The sequence below is a fragment of the Rhinoderma darwinii genome, chromosome 5 (assembly GCF_050947455.1).
Source record: "Rhinoderma darwinii isolate aRhiDar2 chromosome 5, aRhiDar2.hap1, whole genome shotgun sequence".
Lineage (NCBI taxonomy): Eukaryota > Metazoa > Chordata > Amphibia > Anura > Rhinodermatidae > Rhinoderma > Rhinoderma darwinii.
In genome coordinates, this window is record NC_134691.1 from 62,901,984 (window position 1) to 62,921,344 (window position 19,361).

Consider the following 19,361-nt stretch of genomic DNA (forward strand, 5'->3'; position numbering starts at 1 on the left):
AAATATTTAATTAGGGGTCTGGGGTCTGATATTAATATAGGGGGTCCAGGGTCTGAATATAATTAGGGGTCTGGTCTGCAGTCTGCATGTATTTAGGAGTTCTTGGTTCTGAATATTGTTATGCAAATCTAGTCTGAGATCTAAAATCAATTTAGGGGTCTGGAGTCTGATATTAAAGGGGTATTCCCAGAGTAAAAAATTATCACCTATCTACAAGACGTTGGGTGCCCCACTACTGGGACCTCCATCAATCACTAGAACGGGGGTCCCAAACCTCCAGATCCTCCTCACTGCGCCACCTACAATGAGGGGAAGCTTGAATGTAGCAGCGGTTGATAATGCACCTGCCGCTCAATTCAATGCCTTTGAGAATGACGGATACAGTTGAGCGCTGTACTCGGTTGTTTGCATCATTCCCATAAACTTTGAGTGGAGCAGCAGCACGCATGATCGACCACTGCTCAATTCAATGTCCTCCACACTGCGGTCAAGCACTGAGGAGGAACAGGTGGTTCAGAACCCCGTTCTAATGATTGGTGGGGGTCCTAGCGGTGAGTGGATGGGGGATAATTTTTGATTCTGGTGCATCTCCATTAATATAAGGGATTTGAATATATTTAGCCACACCCTTTTAAATAAGCCACGCCCCCATGAAGGCCATCCCCATTTTTGCCGCAACCTGCTGCTCGAATCTCACCCTGTGAAAGCCTCTCCCAGTTTGACATCTCTGATACTACTTAATAAAGCACTTCAAATGTTACTTTTTGTTTCACTACAGAACATAGCAAGGCACCTACTGAAATCATTGAATGTCCATAATGTCTATTGTTTTAAGTTGGGGAATTTGGAATACCCTGGTGCTGTGCTGGATGAAGTTATTAGCTTTAGCCAAAAGTGTGGGGTTTCAAGCAGCCCCTTTGATACTAACCTGACATGCCCCAATATTGTAGGGGGTGGCAAACCTCAGACCCCTTAGCACTCCATTACCTAGCCAAGTTCTAGTTAGAAAAAATGGTCAACTTTTCGGAACTCATTTCATTACACCACCACAGCTACATAACCTAGTCGTGAGAGAACGAGCCTGAATAACATTATGGCTTCTAAATGTAATAGACTTTCATTAGAAAACAAATTCCCCCAGTGACATGGACAGATTCTTGGAAAGGAATATGGCTTGGAGCATTTTATGTTCTAAACAAAAGACGAAAAAGCAGTGAATGGTTGTACAGAAGGTGTCGCTAGTTTTCTATCTACATTATTTTGCAGGTATATGAGTATATTTTTCTGTCAGACCTTTATTCTTGTCAGTAGTGTTCAGTTATCCTGCATGTACCTGCTTATAATACTTGGCTGCTACAAATACTCTCCACTCTCAAAATACATATAGTCCACTGTCAACCCATCAAGTGCTGAAATACAAGTCTCCTCACATAAAAAAAACAAACTTAGGCTTCGTTCACATCTGTGTCGGGACTTCGTTCATGAGTTCCGTCGGGGCTTTCCATCAGGGTAACCCATGAACGGAATCCAAACTGAAACAAACGGAAACTATAGGTTTCCGTTTGCATCACAAATGATTTCCATGGTGACGGATCCGGTGCAAATGGTTTCCATTTGTCATCATTGTGTAAGGATTCCGTTGTTTTGACAGAATCAATACCGTAGTCGACTGCACTATTCATTCCGTCAAAAAAATAGAACCCTTACACAATGGTGACAAACGGAAACCATTTGCGCCAGATCCGTCACCATTGAAATCAATGGTGATGCAAACGGAAACCTATGGTTTCGGTTTGTTTCAGTTTGGATTCCGTTCATGGGTTACCCTGATGGAAAGCTCCAACAGAACCCATGAACGGAGTCCCGACGCAGATGTGAACAAAGCCTTAGAATCTACTTTGAGGAATTTTATCCCAAATAAGCTTTAAAATGGTCACACTACCTTTTTTAAGATATGCAGCCATCTTTAATAACTGAAATGATCGTAAAATTACAGAAACCTGCAGTGAGGTGAAGTGTGGAGGTGGCTGCACTTGCTCAGGAATGGTTACACTTTGCACAAGCTTTATACCCGACTGCCCATTTTGGACAATAATTGGAAAAAAATCCCTGACCGGCAGAATCTTGCTGTACACTTGGCCCCTGTTCAGCAGGATAGTTGTTGGATGGACATTCGTTAATTTAATTGTCCTCTTTTGTACCTTTCCCCAACAATTCCTAGTGTTCTTATTTATACAAGGAAACACTGGTAAAAAATAATTAAGGCAGAATGCTGCTGTGTTTTTTGGCTGTGTTTTTTGGCTTTGTTTTTACCCCCCCCCCCCCCCCTTCAATGGTGCCCTCATGAAAGTGGCTGATGGTAATTGATTATCTTGAAAGTGGCTACCAGCAGAACATTCAGCATCACCTATAAATAATACTTGTGAAAGTGCTTACTGAGAACAGATGCAAAGCCATCCCATCTATCATCAGCACTCACATTTCAATCCCTGGTCTATCCCCCCCCCGAAACCTCTTCTAAACAAAATACTCCTGTTGAATTATACATGAGGCAGATTGTATCCCCTAGAGGTGACATGAGTGTATGTCACAGTCAATGTACATAAAACTTGTAACTTAATTTTTGAGCCCTATGAAAAGAGAGGAATATCTACTGCTCATAGAGAAAAAACTATAAACCTGCAAACTTATTTCCAGATATTTTATGATGACCGTGCATTCATTACCTAAAACACCAGCCTTACTTCAATATTGAATATTTGCCATTTTCTTTACCCATCGGTATTGCATTATTGTAAATCCATTTGCTAAATGAGTACAATGCAATGAGGTAGCCACTCGATGGAAGATATTGCTGACTGTGCACTGTCAGTGACTGAACTGATGGTGGTCCAGCATGGCAAAAAGACAAAAAAAATAATGAATAGTAATTCTTGGGATGTGTCCTTACTTACTTTTTCTCTTATCTCAACATATCCTGATATATATGGCACGAGATGACCAGCTTTGAAAAAAACAACATGATTTTGCTTTACTCTGTCACGAGATATCTATTCTATATATTGTCTGTGTGTGGCCACCCAGTGGTTGTGATGTGGGTTGCGGCCTATCAAGGGTTTTGCTAGTATGTCACGATATTGTATTGAATTTGTTTCATGATAAATTGGAGTCCTTAAACAAGGGTGGACACTTCTGTACTTAATCAAATGGGACATTTACATTTGAGTAATTCTTTATTTGGAAGAATTGAGATTATCACATACATTAAATGTAATTTTAGAAAGAAACTTCTCCTTAAATTTTTTATCTGACTAGACGCTCTGTTTTAATGGAAGATTGTTGTGCAAATCATTCAAACAGGATAACCACAAAGGTACTTGAAGATCTACGGTGTTACTTAAGAACTTTGTGGTGCAAAACATCGTTATTATATCATACTAAAATAATTAGGAAACAAAAACTAAATTTTGATGACGGGTGTTTTTTTTATTCCAACACACTGTATGATTTAAAATGTCTCAGTAGCAGCTGCATATAAGATATAACACAGGACCTAGTGCAGAACAAACCACGTAAAGGACTCGTTTTTTTCACAATTGGAAAACTAACTTAGCACTTTTGTGCACAATAGTTGAGTGATTTTAATTTTGGCACTGGTTTAAGGACTCATGAACATGGTCCTGTGGCTCTGTACTACGGAGCTGTAAGGACGCTGTGTGCCGTGGTGTGTTGCGCCACACTGCGCTGTATTACGGAGATAATCTCTCCTAGAAGCAATGGTGCCAGAGCAGAATGTATACAGTGGAGCATGGTTCATTTCTTTTTTTTGGGGAGATTTATACGGAATCTAACAGAAATATACTGTATGCCTCTATGAAATCGGAGGCAAATGGAGTTACAGTAGAGCCCCGCACACTTATTTGTGCATAGTATTACAACTCTGCACAACTTGTGTGTTGTAAAGAGCCGTAAGACAGTTGTATACATTGCAAATGCCGTATATTATATCATCCAAAAGTCAGCTATCCTGTACAAATTTAATGGCAATGAGAAGAGAATAGACGTCTGCATACTAGGCATTCAATTATAAGGATGATTTCTTATTATACAGGTTGGATGAAATAGTATTCTTAGTAAGTATTGTCTGGTGATTTGTCTGCAGCATGGGATGAATGACTAATATACCTAAGAAATGAAGATACACTGTGAAGACTAGAACCAGTAGGTGTGTTTGGAAGTTTGTGATCAGGAGATACGAGCTGACCAAAAAAAGTATTAAAGCCAAAGAATGGAACAGAGCTGATGGAGCCACGATGATAAGAACTTGTTCTGCCAAAGTTAAAATATATCCCTATTAAGTTATGTGGAGAGATATTCAAGGAAGATAGAAATTTCCACCAGTTGTTACAGTGATCAGATGGAGTGCAGTTGTGCCCAGTTCACACAGTGCTATAATTTAACACTAGGACTGCGAGGAGGACAATGGAGAATATCTCAAAATCTAGCAGCTTCAGGATTTTTATTAGAATGCTCCTGCAATTAAATGTGGTCGATTATGTTGTCACCATAGGTCATGTAAGGGAAAAGCAGAGAATCTTTCACGTCAACACGATGACGGCCCATTAGAAATGGCAAACGTGCACCCTTGCCAGAGTGCAATTTTCCAGAAGAGGGAAAGAATGATGCCCTTGTAGATCTAGTAGCTACAGTGCAAGAGGTTGGGTCCATTGAGATCAACCAGTTTAATCTTCATCTGAGGACCAGAAGTCCCAGCTACGTGAAGTATTCCACACCTTTCTAGAGAATTTTACCTGGAAATCGCGGAGGATCCAGTTAGCAGTCCGCTATTTTGACACTGGGAAACATCCTCCTATCAGACAACCCTCCTACCTCGTTTCATTAGAGTTACGGGTGGATATTAAATGGGAAATATAATGAAATGTTACGCTTGAGCATAGTCTAGAAGTATCAGAGTGTGTTGGCCTCCTCTGTGGTCCTTCTCCCCAAGGAAGACCAGATAACCTGGTACTGCATAGCCTAGAAATTATATGGCATCACAGTTTCTAATGCATACCCGATGCCCTGCAAAGAGCAAGGTGAGGGAAGGCACCATAAGGCCCATGAGGAATATCGAATCTGCTTGTAATCGGGACTCTGAAATCAAGTAGAAAAAGGTTCCATGGTCTGATGAGACCAAAAGAAAACAAGGTACTCCACCAGAAACACACTATCCCTCCCACGGAGCATAGTGGAGCATGTTGTGAGGATGCTTTTGAGACATAGGCCCTGAAAAAAATTGTGAAAATAAAGGGTAAAATGAATACAGCAAAAAAAAAAAAAAAGTACATACAGAACATATTATAAGTGACGTCACTAAATACTTATCTAAAAGCGTCAAAGTCAAAAAGTTTGTGTACGTCTTTATCCAAGGAGATATTTGTACCGAATACACAATGCCAATAATACATGTTCTTCTGTCATCTAGGAAATACGAAGATGAGTTAGACATGGACAAGGTGACAGCGGCCATGGTTCTGACCAGTCTCTCTACAAGCCCTTTGGTTCGCAGTCCACCAATTCGATTTACTGGTAATGTTTGCCAATTATATTCATTAAAGGTTTATTACTTTTCAGATAGCCATGTCTATCTGGTCATTATGTCATTACTATAAATGCAATACATGTTCGTAGTGGCATGTCCGCTTTTGTAAACAATTTTTATTGCTCCAACTGAAACGACTTTGCATATATTCTTGATTAAAAATATCCTACCATTGTGTGTCTACGGCTCCAATGCCAACCTACAGTATATGTCTTTGTGGTTGCAAATTGCCAGCAAACCCTGTGTAGTCTGATCCTACAGTCATGTGTTAATCTTTTCCATCTGCCCCTCTTTTACTGTCTGTAGCTTATCATGAAGCCAGGGGGGTGTGCAAAAGAGGAAAACATAACTGAAGGATCAGACTGCACACAAGGTTTGTTTGTAGTCTGTAACCATGGATATACATAGTTCTGCATTGGAGCTGTATACACAAAACAGATTTTGAATTCAGGCTATTTGCATAGTTGCTTAATTTTGTATTTCTTTTGCTGCATTGGAGCAATAAACAAAAATGGTTGCAAATATTAACATAGCCTCTAGTTATTACAGTAAATGTTATTTACTATATGTACTGTAGATAATAGGCATGGTTCATGAACAATAGCATCTGTGTCTGAAAGTTAATCTCTACTTTTCATCAGCAAGTCCCTTTTAGGTCCCAAATATATATTAAAGGGTGTCTGTCCGCAAAATGTTGTTTTTCTATATCTTTCGACCAATCATATAGAGTCTTATGATAAATATATTACAATTTATGTGGCTCACCTTGGTTCTTCTTCGAAAAGCGGGGTTAGCTGTAGACGGGCTCATAGAAGTCTACGAGCCCGTCTTCAGCTAACTCCGTCTTTCCGAGAAGAGCCGAAAATATCCAAGAATATACCATTACAGCACTGCCCTCGGCTGAGCGCTTCGGCGCCTTCGTTTCAGCGTTAGATAAATTCATGATTTAGCAGATGATTGGTTGTTGATCTGGGCTCACATACTCTGCTGAGCTGCGCTGAATGTGACTGGTCAGAGCCCTCACTGCAGCTTCAGATTCAGACACATGCCAACCCTTCAGACTCATTCACTTCAAAGTAAAATTTACCGAAAAAGGAACAAAGCCACTAAAAAGGTCAAATATATAATTAACTGAATGGCCAGAAGAAAATATATCATAAAATAATTCTGATAAATCTACAAAAATTGGGGACAGATACACTTTCAGAAATTAATCAACACAGCTATTTAGATTAAAAACGGGTTTGCACTTATTTAAAGGCATTTAGAAATGTATATAATATAACATAACATAACATATCATATCAAAAGGCTTGTATACTTATAATGCACTGTTATTTGACAGATGTAAATGACTCTTGGAAAGACGCTGGGTATGTTCCTTCCAGTTCCAGCAGCAGTGGCTATTTGAGCTGGAATACAAGTGACTACTCTAATCCATCAACTCCATCACCACCATTATCTGCTGATAACTTCAAGCATTTCCGATGCATGGTTCATCCTGATGACACGGCCGATGATACAGACTCTGGGAACTTATTTTTTGAAGACCCCGTTCCAAGAAAAAGAAAGGTCTGCTTCATTTTCTGCCATCTTTTTTATCCTTTTTCAATGTATGTTGCATGAAACTTGCAACGGTGGCAATATCACCTGTGTAAAGCTAGCCTTGTATTGTACCTTTTTATACATGTATGGCAGATTACGAATAATCTTGTATCTACTGCAAATTGTAAATGTGTTTTGGTTTTGTTTTTACCATGCGTGCCAGTGCATTGTAAACAAATCCTGCATGAAAACTTGTATGTATATACAGTACAGGACACTACAGGAATTCTAAATCGCAACGGCAGCCTATCTATCTGTCTGTCTATCCATTCATCCATCCATCTATATGTCTGTCTACCCATTAATCCATCCATCTATCTATATGTATGTCTGTCTATACATTCATCCATCCATCTATATGTATGTCTGTCTATCCATTCATCCATCTATCTATATGTCTGTCTATCCATTCATCCATCCATCTATATGTCTGTCTACCCATTCATCCATCCATCTATCTATATCTATGTCTGTCTATCCATTCATCCATATGTATGTCTGTCTATCCATTCATCCATCTATCTATGTCTGTCTACCCATTCATCCATCCATCTATCTATATGTATGTCTGTCTATCCATTCATCCATCCATCTATATGTATGTCTGTCTATCCATTCATCCATCTATCTATATGTCTGTCTATCCATTCATCCATCCATCTATATGTCTGTCTATCCATTCATCCATCCATCTATATGTCTGTCTATCCATTCATCCATCCATCTATCTATATCTATGTCTGTCTATCCATTCATCCATCTATCTATATGTCTGTCTATCCATTCATCCATCCATCTATATGTCTGTCTACCCATTCATTCATCCATCCATCTATCTATATCTATGTCTGTCTATCCATTCATCCATCCATCTATATGTATGTCTGTCTATCCATTCATCCATCTATCTATATGTCTGTCTATCTATTCATCCATCCATCTATATGTCTGTCTACCCATTCATCCATCCATCTATCTATATGTATGTCTGTCTATCCATTCATCCATCCATCTATATGTCTGTCTACCCATTCATTCATCCATCCATCTATCTATATCTATGTCTGTCTATCCATTCATCCATCCATCTATATGTATGTCTGTCTATCCATTCATCCATCTATCTATATGTCTGTCTATCTATTCATCCATCCATCTATATGTCTGTCTACCCATTCATCCATCCATCTATCTATATGTATGTCTGTCTATCCATTCATCCATCCATCTATATGTATGTCTGTCTATCCATTCATCCATCTATCTATATTTCTGTCTATCCATTCATCCATCCATCTATATGTCTGTCTATCCATTCATCCATCCATCTATATGTCTGTCTATCCATTCATCCATCCATCTATATATATGTCTGTCTATCAATTCATCCATCCATCTATATATATGTCTGTCTATCAATTCATCCATCCATTTATCTATCCTTCAGGAATTTTAATCTAGATTTTACCCTACCTGTACTTTCTTTGCCGCTTTTTTTGCTGCTTTTTTCAGCCGCGGCCATTGAGTGCTGCGGGGAAATTCAATGGGATGTCAGAGACGGAACCACGGGAAGAAAGAGCATGACGCTTTTTTTTCCTGTGAGTGTTTTTTTATCTCGTGGGAAAATAACGCCTCTGCCTCCTATTGAAATGGGTGGCGATTTCGGCCATTTTTTAGCGCGGTTTCCACGTCAAAATCAATGCAGAAAACTCAGTGTGAACTATGTCTAAAACAGCCACATTTATTCAGGAGTTGGGACTAGTGGCTTATAGGTACACTCTGTTCTGTCATCTTATATTAGTCACTTGCTGGAGATTAGCGTCATTCCTTGTGTCTCATGTCTCAGCTGGTTAGACTAACATGAAGTTCAGTGTTGCTGCACTCAGCCTTCAGCAGTTGCAAAAAACATCTCCCTGAACAAAGGGAACCATGTTACCTAAGGTCTGTAAATTGGCTATATTGAATTCTCATATTTGTATACAGTTCAATTCTATTTTGTATTCGTTTTTTAAATCTGTATTATAATAAAGGAAGCAAGTGGTTACACCATAACACAATGACATAGAAAACCATATAGCATAAAGTACAATACAAAATACAATACTGCACGCTTCTAAGGGTAGTTTGGACAGTAGAACACGTCATAAGATCATATAGAAATGCCTAAAAAAAGGTGTTGATGAGACCCATGGCCTGGTCTGTGAAGAATAGAAGGCCCTAGAGATAAACTAGAACTCAAAACATGAAGTACAAACTTGGGGGCTTACATATGCCATGACTAAGGGATAGTGTATCCCGAAACACGAACCATGGTACTTATGTTTAGCATGTCGTGTTGTATTATGGTTTTTAATCTGGACCAATAAAGGATCATGGTTAAATTCATCCAATTGAGTGCTGGACATCCATCTTATGATAGATACTAAAAGTATATCTGCAAATAAGTCTGGCATATGTAGAGTAGTAGTCCAGGATTAACCAGTGATCATGATCATGGCATGAAGACCAGGCAGGGTAAGCCACCAATGTGCGAGCGGGCTGACATAGCAGAACCATATGTAATCCAGTGTGAGATTCGGCAGGATACAAAGAGATGGAAGGGTAATAACCCAATTGGCAAGTCCCAATAAAAAGTCACTACAGTTAGATGGCAGCTGTCTCCAGAGTGATCGGAGCATGTCCATAACTTTTCTGAAATATAGGACCCATGGTCTGTAAACTGGTTACATTGAATTATCACTTTTTCAGTTACATAGATTTCAGTCTATCTATCTATCTATCTATCTATCTATCTATCTATCTATCTATCTATCTATCTATCTATCTATCTATCTATCTATCTATCTATCTATCTATCTATCGCAGTCTATCTATCGCAGTCTATCTATCTATCTATCTATCTATCTATCTATCTATCTATCTATCTATCTATCTATCTATCTATCTATCTATCTATCTATCTATCTGTCTGTCTGTCTGTCTGTCTGTCTGTCTGTCTGTCTGTCTGTCTATCTATCTATCTATCTATCTATCTATCTATCTATCTATCTATCTATCGCAGTCTATCTATCGCAGTCTATCTATCTATCTATCTATCTATCTATCTATCTATCTATCTATCTATCTATCTATCGCAGTCTATCTATCTATCTATCTATCTATCTATCTATCTATCTATCTATCTATCGCAGTCTATCTATCTATCTATCTATCTATCTATCTATCTATCTATCTATCTATCTATCTATCTATCATCTATCTATCTATCTATCTATCTATCTATCTATCTATCTATCTATCTATCTATCTATCTATCTATCTATCTATCTATCTATCTATCTATCTATCTATCTACCGCAGTCTATCTATCTATCTATCTATCTATCTATCTATCTATCTATCTATCTATCTATCTATCTATCTATCTATCTATCTATCTATCTATCTATCTATCTACTGATAGATTATTTATATGAGTATAAGTACAAGGGCTACAGAAGTTGTAATCAGTTTTTTTTAGCCTGGGGGAACCATAGGAACTATAGTGAGGAAGCACAGCAGTATAGAATTTTTTTACCAAATTTATAAATCTTAATATAGCGTTATCTCCCCCTTTCTGCACTAAAAGGCTTTGCATTAGATTTTGGAACATGCCTTAAAGAATTTGTTAAAATTGTTTGGTTAAAGTCAGTGCTCTGTGCAAACCAATCAGGTACTTTTACATACAACTCAGCAAACTATTGTTTATTGACCTCGCTTAGTGTACGGGCTCAATGTCATGCTGAAAAAGGACTCCAAACGTCTACCAGAAAGTAAAAGCATACAATTCCCTGGAATGCTAATGAATATGTAGCCGTGTAGCATTAAGATTTTATTTCTCCAGAAATAGGGGGTCAACTCCACTTGTGCTGCAATATGGGACAGGAAGAGATCATAGAAGAACATTTCACAGTAGGTTTTGTTTGTACAGTTGTTTTTACATGTATTTCTCCCATTTTAGTTGACTCGACACTATTGTATAAGATCCAGCGGAACAAACTAACAAGATCTTTCTATTTCCCAGACACAGTATAGACTTTCTTGTTTATTGTTTGGGGGTTGCAAACCTGAATATCTGATTTGTCATTTAATGTTTTAATAATCCATTTCATTCTGCACTATTTATCTATAGAATTCAATGAAAGTGATGTTCAAATGTCTTTGGAAGAAGTGTGGGAAAATTCTGAGCACTGCAGCAGGAATCAAGAAGCACATTAGGACCATTCATCTCGGGTAATTCGCCCCAAATGTTTTTGTAGTCACTAGTCACAGACTATCCAGAGACCATAACAAGGAGTATACGAAATCGATATATTGAGAGTCCCAGGTGCAAATGAAATACTGTGATACTTATGGAAACGAATGCCACCAATAACATTGGTGGCAAATCAAACTATCATTAATGTCTGACCACTGTTAACTCCACCAATCCCAAATATAATGGGGCAGGTGTCCCTTCTGATTCTTACTCATACAACATGACTTCTGACCGGGAGCTGTATTGAGAATGGCAAATATGAGATTATTTGACTTTTTCTATATGGTTCTGTGTTACAGTTTCTACACAATGTCTGGATAGGAGTTGCGCTGTTTTGAGAAGAAGAAGCGAAAGGGGTCACTGTACTTTACCGAGCTCCTCAGCCCCTTCATTCCTGGGATTGATAAGGATACTAGGAGTTGGACCTCCAACAATCAGCCATAATATACATTATTGTCGTGCTCTAGAACGTTTTAATTCTGTACCCAAAAATTGATTACTACATCTCTATTGGGCCACTTCAATGAGAACACCACCACTGATCTGGCGCAGGTTTTCCTGTGATGGATTTTCAGTTCCCTTATATCCTATGTATATTGGATTTTTTCTTTGATAGGGCCCCCCCTCTAGAAGACCGATTTTCTGTTCAATTGTGGATGGTGGTCTCAAAGAGGTTTCAATGTACTATGAAAAATAGACAGTGACAAGTTCTCTTTAATGTATAGATGTATTCGAAACACTCACCTACATATTTCTTTCCACAGACGTACTGGGGATTCGGATGACTGTGATGGAGAAGAAGACTTTTACTATACAGAGATCAGACTCAACAATGACTCTGGCACTGAAGGACTATGCAGCCTCTCGCCTTTATCTCCATCTTTTTCTTCACCTCCCTCTACAATACTTTTTCCAAGTACTGGAAGTTGCGAATCTATATGTAGCAAGACAGAGACCAAACAGAATGGCCGTCTAAGCAGATCAGCCCCCAATACCTTTTACCTTGTACAATCTGATCATGCTTACCAGGTAAACCACAAGAATTACATTAATATCATCGCTAAATTAATTGGAAATAAACAATAATTGATTTGTTTGCTGAGTTGTAATATTGTAAATTCTGTAGCTACAAAATTGTCAGTCACAATGCCTTAAAGGGGTTTTCCAGCTTCTGACAACTTTTGACCTGTCCACTGGATAGGTCATCAGTACATGATCTGCGGGGGTCCGACACCTGGACCCCGCACAGATCAGCTAGTCCGGTGCCTCTGTGCACTGGACGTACAAGTCGGAAGCAGTTGGCTCCGGCCATGGAATAGTGGCCGAGCTGCGGTACTGCAGCTCTGCTCCTATTCAAGTGAGTTGGAGCGTACGTGCAGTTCTGCAGCACGACCGCTATTCTATGTAAAGAGCCAACTGCTTCCGGGCTCCATCCATAGCATTATGTGCCACAATACCTGGTGCCCGCAGGCCACCGGAGCGGCTTATCGGTGCTGGGTCCGGGTGTCGGACCTGCACCAATGACATACTGATGACCTATCCGGTGGGTAGGTCATCAGTTGTCAGAAGTTGGACAAGCCCCCCACCCACACGTAATATGTAAATAAGGTTAAAGAGAGTGTCCACTATTAATTTATTTTATTAATTTATTTATAGAATAAGAAATCATACAGATTTCTGATATTCATGTATTTAAAATTCTGCTCACATACCTTTCTTATACCAGTGTAGTTTACTTTGTCTAAAAATAAAAAAAATGGTATATCCTACAGATTAGTCCATAGGAATGCACCCATAGGATAACTGAATGGACCACCGATGGTGGCAGTCATGTGATGCAAATCATGTGACCCCTGGCATTCAGGTAACACTGTCCAGGTATATAACAGGTTATTGAGGAGCAGAAGTTATAAAGTATTTCTACCTACAACAACATCTCATCGTGTCTGTCAGTGTATGTGAGCAGCAGCTCTTACATTCTTCTCACTGTCTCTGTGTTTGTGTATTGTTTTTTATTTTTAACTTTATTAACCACATGACAACAACCCCTAGAGACAGGCAGCCATTTTATAAATCATCTAGGGACAGTAATCACCATCATTAGTCCTATTCACTTATTCAATGGATGTGTCCTCTATGTGGCCCCAACACATCTATGTCATGTAACCCTGTTGCTAACTGAATGCTAGGGGTCACATGATGTGTGTGGGTGGTGGTCACATGATGTGTGTGTGTGGGGGGGGGGTCACATGACTGACGCCATGTTTAGTCATATTCAGTTAGACTGTGGATACATTACATAGGACTAATCTGTGGGCTGTACCATTCTACTGTGACGGGCCTCATGCACTATAATGTACGTGAGCAGAATTTCTAATACATGTATATTAGAAAACTGTATGGTTCCTATTCTACAAAGAAATACAAAAAAACTGGACAACCCCTTTAAGTTTTGAGGTTTTTTCGAATATTTGTAAAAGAATTTGCCATTTGATAGAACCTTAAATCTTAAGTATATTAAACCCCTATCCAAACTTGTGTAATATACTAAGCAACATGTACCTTGGAACTGAGCCAACGTTCTTATCATTTATATTTTTTATTTATTTGTATTTATATGTTATTTTTCATAGTATGCCACACTTCCATACATAGAAAGAAATTGCACTATGCTTCATGTAAAAAATAATAAAGGGGGAGATGTTTGAAAACTGGTGCAAAGAAGAAGTGGAGTAGTTGCCCATTGCAACCAATCAGATTCCACCTCTCATTTTTCAGAGGCCCATTCGAAAATGAAAGCAATACTCTCATTGGTTGTCATGGGCAATTATTCCACATTTTCCTCCACAGGTTTTGATATACCTCCCCCCAAAGTGTTAACTCTTTTACTGCCAAGTATGTATGTAATACGTCATGACTTTAAACAGTTGCTGTGGTTAAAATATAGGAACTAGAGGTTAGATCTTCATATTATATTAAAGTCTAAATTCTAGGTGCAATGTTCGGGGGTTCAGTACTTGTTTGAAGTCTAGGGGCAGGATGAAAGGTTGTGGTTTGTTTCTATACTAATTTGTATTGCAGTTTTGCATTTTTACAATAAAAGAACAATATAAACCAAAAGACATGAAACAGTCATTAAAAAAAAGAAACAGAATACCGACCACCAGGTACTTCTTGGTTTTGTGTCCCTGTTAGGCCGGGATCTCACAAGCAGTTTCTGGTTCTGTTTTTTAAGCCAAACACAAAAGAAAGTAGTCGCATCAGCCTTTTCTTTGTACTTTTCCATTCTATTGGTTCCAGTTCTGGGCTTGACTAAAAAAAACTGAGCCAAAAACTGCATCAAAACTGTGTGTGTGTGTGTGTGATCCTGTCCCATGGGAGGGGTGGGAGGGCGAAGGATTCAAGTGACAACAGGAAAAAAGTTCATAGACTGCAAGGGTCTTCTCACACGGCCCAACACGGGCCGTGTAAACGAGCGCCGATCAACAAGCAGCTCGTTGATCGGTGCTCATTTACTTCTTTAACAAGGAGCAATGCATGGGGACGAGCGGGGTCGTTACTACGATCGCTCATCCCCATACATTTCTATCATGTCGGCAGCACGTCTCGCTGTTTACACAGGGAAATGTGCTGCCGAGAACGATATTTTGTGCTCCAGAAACTATACGATCAGCAGATGAATAAGCGTTTGCTCATTCATCGACTGATCGTTGCCCTGTTTACACAGAGTGTTCATATGAACGCTCGTTTGTCTGACAATTGGCCCGTGTAAAAGGGCCTTCACTGAGATCTCCTACTGTACTGCCTTCCAGTGACCCCGAGGGGGGATTAAGGAATTTTACTTCATGTTTTCACCCCCCTTACCAATCAGAGATGATATATTATCACATTTACGAGGTATTCTTTTTTCTAATTAAGAAGCGAGAAATGTTTCTATCAGACTTTTAGCCACAAACATGAATTTTTATATATTTTTTGAAACATTACACTTTCATCCAAGATTGCATGAAGGCGCCTATGACTATAATGGGCTGTCTGGCAATTTGACAATATTTTCAGAAACTATATTGGTATAAGGGTATATTATGGTTGCTTTTTTTCAGGTTTAATGGACAGCTTTGAAAACTTTTTACTTTTTGAGATACAGTTGCTTTGTATCCTGTATACAGAGCAGCTGTATCTATCGCTGAAACCTGTATCTGTCAGGTCAGCGGGACTGGTGGGTTCAGTGTCAGCGGGTTCTGCGTTTCCCTGATACGCAGGATTGAGCTTACCAATCACATCTAAGTTCATAATATATATACAGTATAATGTTGACAGACTGGCATGTATCCCCTGAATAGCTAGTTATGCCCCACTATATGCTCTCCTCATCAACTTAAAGTGAATTTCCACCTAAAATGTAAAAATGTCCAAATCAAATGTTAGAGCAGTATCTGAAGTTTGGTCATTATGTTTGTTTTACCCAGATATTAGCATTTTACCAGTCTTTTTTTTTTTACAAAAGTGAAATCAGGAAGTTCAGCCATATTGGTTGTCGCTATTAAATGAGCTTCTCAGAAACTGATGGTAAAACTGTCACTTTGTTATTGACAGTACTTGATCATTGTGATCATCAATATGGCTGCATTTCCTGTCACTTTGTCAATTGTCACTTTCATAAAATTGTCCGGCAACAGGAAAATGACAATATCTGGGTAACTAAAACAAAAATAAGAGCCAAACTTTGGCTGCTGCTCTAATTTATGATTTCCTGACTTCTGATTTAGTAATATCTGGTCACATTTATGTTTTGGGTGTGAATCTTCTAAATAAAATATATAGGTACGTCTCTCGTCTCTGATTAAAATTCAGTAATCATGAAATATAGGCCAAATCTAAAAATATTTGGTTTTCGTTTGGCGACATTAAATTCTCAGGTTATTGTTACTTATAGTGTTTTAAAGTAAAGTTTCTACAGTAGTTTCAGTTGATGGAACAGTTTAGTGTTGACCTTTATAAAGACGTACCCTAGACGTTCCATAATTCATTTTTAATTCTCAGTCATCAAAGATATGCATAACCACATTGCACCGAATTCAGGACAGACTAGTTCATCACTCCAAGGAAAGGGCCCATCACTTCATCACAAGCAAAGGGCTTCAAGGTCTAGAGAGGACCCTGTGGTCTCTCTTCATTTTGAAGTTGAAGATCACTAAGAACTACAAGTCCATGAAGAAACACATTTATAGGTCAGGAACCTTGAAGGGACTACCAGGCGAGGAAAACAAGGTCATCTAGTCATAGTTTTTAGCTGTCATTCTTCATCTCGACATGTTGTGTGGTTTCAGTAAGTTTTTTCAGTTGAATCAATCTACAGCTAGTCTTTGTTGGAGGGAACAGGATATATTCAACATATAAATACTTATAAATACGGCTTAAAGTGCACCTGTCACTAGGTCATATAAGTTGAATTGGTTAACTGGCCTGAATAGCGCTGTCTCTCTAATTCTAACGCTGTTTTTCTTTTTTTCCTGGACTCCCCCGTTTCAAAGAAATGGCCCACTGTTGTGTTGGGTCCCTTTATGCTAATTTGCTGTAGTTAGCCCACAGGTTGTGAACTACCTTCTAGCTGCCTCGCGCTAATTGGTCAGCATCAGAGGCAGGGACGCTAGCTCCACCCCATTGGCTAACCACAGCAAATTAGCATATAGCATATAACACAACAGTGAGGATCATTTCTCTGGAACAGGAAAGTGGGGGTCCAGGAAAAACAAAACAGCTCTGTAATCAGGGAGACAGTGCTATTGATGTCAGTTAACCAGTTAAACTTATATGACCTAGTGACAGGCTCTCTTTAACATATAAATACGTCTTGACAATGCTGTATTGCAGAATCTATAGGATAATACTTAGAATGGTATCTTCTGAGTAGAGGTAAGTTGTAGACATTGGGGGAGTTTTTACAATGTGTACCATTATTTTTTACTTTGCCTATGAAACACTTACCTTATGATTTTTAGTTTTGTTTTATAGCTTCTTAGTGCTTTCAAAGTATTAACTAGATATATTCAATACGGTTTCCACAAAACTATGGGATGGGTGTACTGTCATTTTGTTGATTGGTCGTCTTAAATATATCTAAGATCCCTTTTGGACCTTGCATTGAAGGGGTATTTTTGGGATAATGAGTTTAAATAATGCACAGAGGTGTAACTTGAAGCTCCTGCCCCCAATGCAAATTCTGTAACAAGGCTCTCACCTACCATGTGCCTATTGATATGATGTTGTCTTCTCAGACACCAGGACACCTCTGCACCCCCTATATCTACTCCCCTGCATATGGTTCTGTCTTTGACAAATAAATAGTAGACATATATATAGGTTCATGTATCAATATAATAACTTGAGTTATCTGGCATAATTGTATTGTCATTTTATGCATATGATTGTACAGAAAATGGTGTTCGACAATACCATATGTATGAAAATTAGCCACCACTTTTTGAGGCGCTGGTTCATTCATAATTTCATACTTGTCAAGAGATCTGCCGTTGTTCAATAGTATGGGTTGTATACCCCAAGAAGCATGCGCTGCGTAGTGGAATACAAGATACAATATATTTGGTGGTGTGATCAGCCAGTATGCCAGTCTTTATACATGACCCTTATACTAGAGAGTGTAGACAGAGGAAAGTTTAGGAACATGGGGTAACCTTTATTCCCTTATAGTGCATCATGCAGATGTACATACATTTACTATCGGTTAATTTTGAGGTGTCACTCAAAATAATCAGATTTAATCACCAGTTACAAAATACATATTATTTATAGTACAGTTTGATAAGGTTCTAATATATAGAAATATTCTAAAGGTGTTGTTTCTTACAGGCCTTTCCCCCGTGACCATTTCAGGCTCAACATGACTTAATGTCAGTCATTTTAGTATATCCAACCTGCTGCCTCAAGACACCTTTAATGAGACCTCAATGAGTGATATAAATATTCATGTAAAACAGAGTACTTTTATCTTTAGACACAGTATATATACTGTGCAGCTGACGCATACGTGATTATCCACTGTTGTAGAGTAGATTGGCTTCCCGTAGTGCTGAATAGTATTGATCACCGGCTTTCCAGATTGAGTATATGAATTCTATCAGATTTTCTTGTAGAATTTCCAACCATAGGACAACTACCTCTCTGTATCTGGTAAGATTAGACTTTCATGTATTAAGGATTTAAGGGTCTAAAAATCTTTTTTTTAAAATGACATTAAGCTCGGAGATAGCTGAGTGCTGTACTCGGCTATCTTCATATCTCCATCAGTCCCATAGACTTTGAATAGAGTGGCAGCACGCGTGCTAAACACGGTGGTGCAGTGAGGAATAATGGGGGCTCGGGACCCACGTTCTAGTGATTGGTGTGGGGCCCCCCCGCGATCAGACATTTATTACCTAACCTGTGAATAGATGACAAATTGCTATCTTGGCACAGCCTCATTGAAGTCGTTTTCCATGTGCCCTATTAGCTGGGGGCTTCTGCAGCCAGCCACCCCGCTTTGTGAGTTTGCATGGTTTACTGCTTCATTGCTGAGCTGTTGTTACTTATAGACGCTTCCACTTCACAATTATAACACTTACAGTTAGCCGTGGCAGATCTAGCAGATCAGAAATTTCACCCCTGTGGCAAACGTGTTATCCTTTGAATGTGCCATGTTTAGGCTGGGTTCACACTGAGTTTTTTTGCAGGCAGAAAATCTGCCTCAAAATTGAGGCAGATTTTCCTCTCCCTGCACGCCGATTTTCGCGGCGGTTTTCACCAGCAGCCATTGAGCGCCACGGGCAAAAAACGCAGCGAAATACGCTTTCTCTGCCT

At 39.0% G+C, this 19,361-nt stretch overlaps 1 protein-coding gene across 2 annotated transcripts in view; it reads left to right on the plus strand.

Moving 5' to 3' along the window:
- ZNF704 (zinc finger protein 704) overlaps positions 1 to 19,361 on the plus strand; it is a 77,787-nt gene that overhangs the window by 38,613 nt on the left and 19,813 nt on the right. For both annotated transcript variants that reach the window (XM_075828149.1, XM_075828150.1), the window contains exons 3-6: positions 5,486 to 5,589; positions 6,948 to 7,174; positions 11,379 to 11,479; positions 12,269 to 12,533. In XM_075828149.1, coding sequence (XP_075684264.1) covers positions 5,486 to 5,589; positions 6,948 to 7,174; positions 11,379 to 11,479; positions 12,269 to 12,533 — 697 coding nt within the window. The remainder of the gene's footprint in view (positions 1 to 5,485; positions 5,590 to 6,947; positions 7,175 to 11,378; positions 11,480 to 12,268; positions 12,534 to 19,361) is intronic.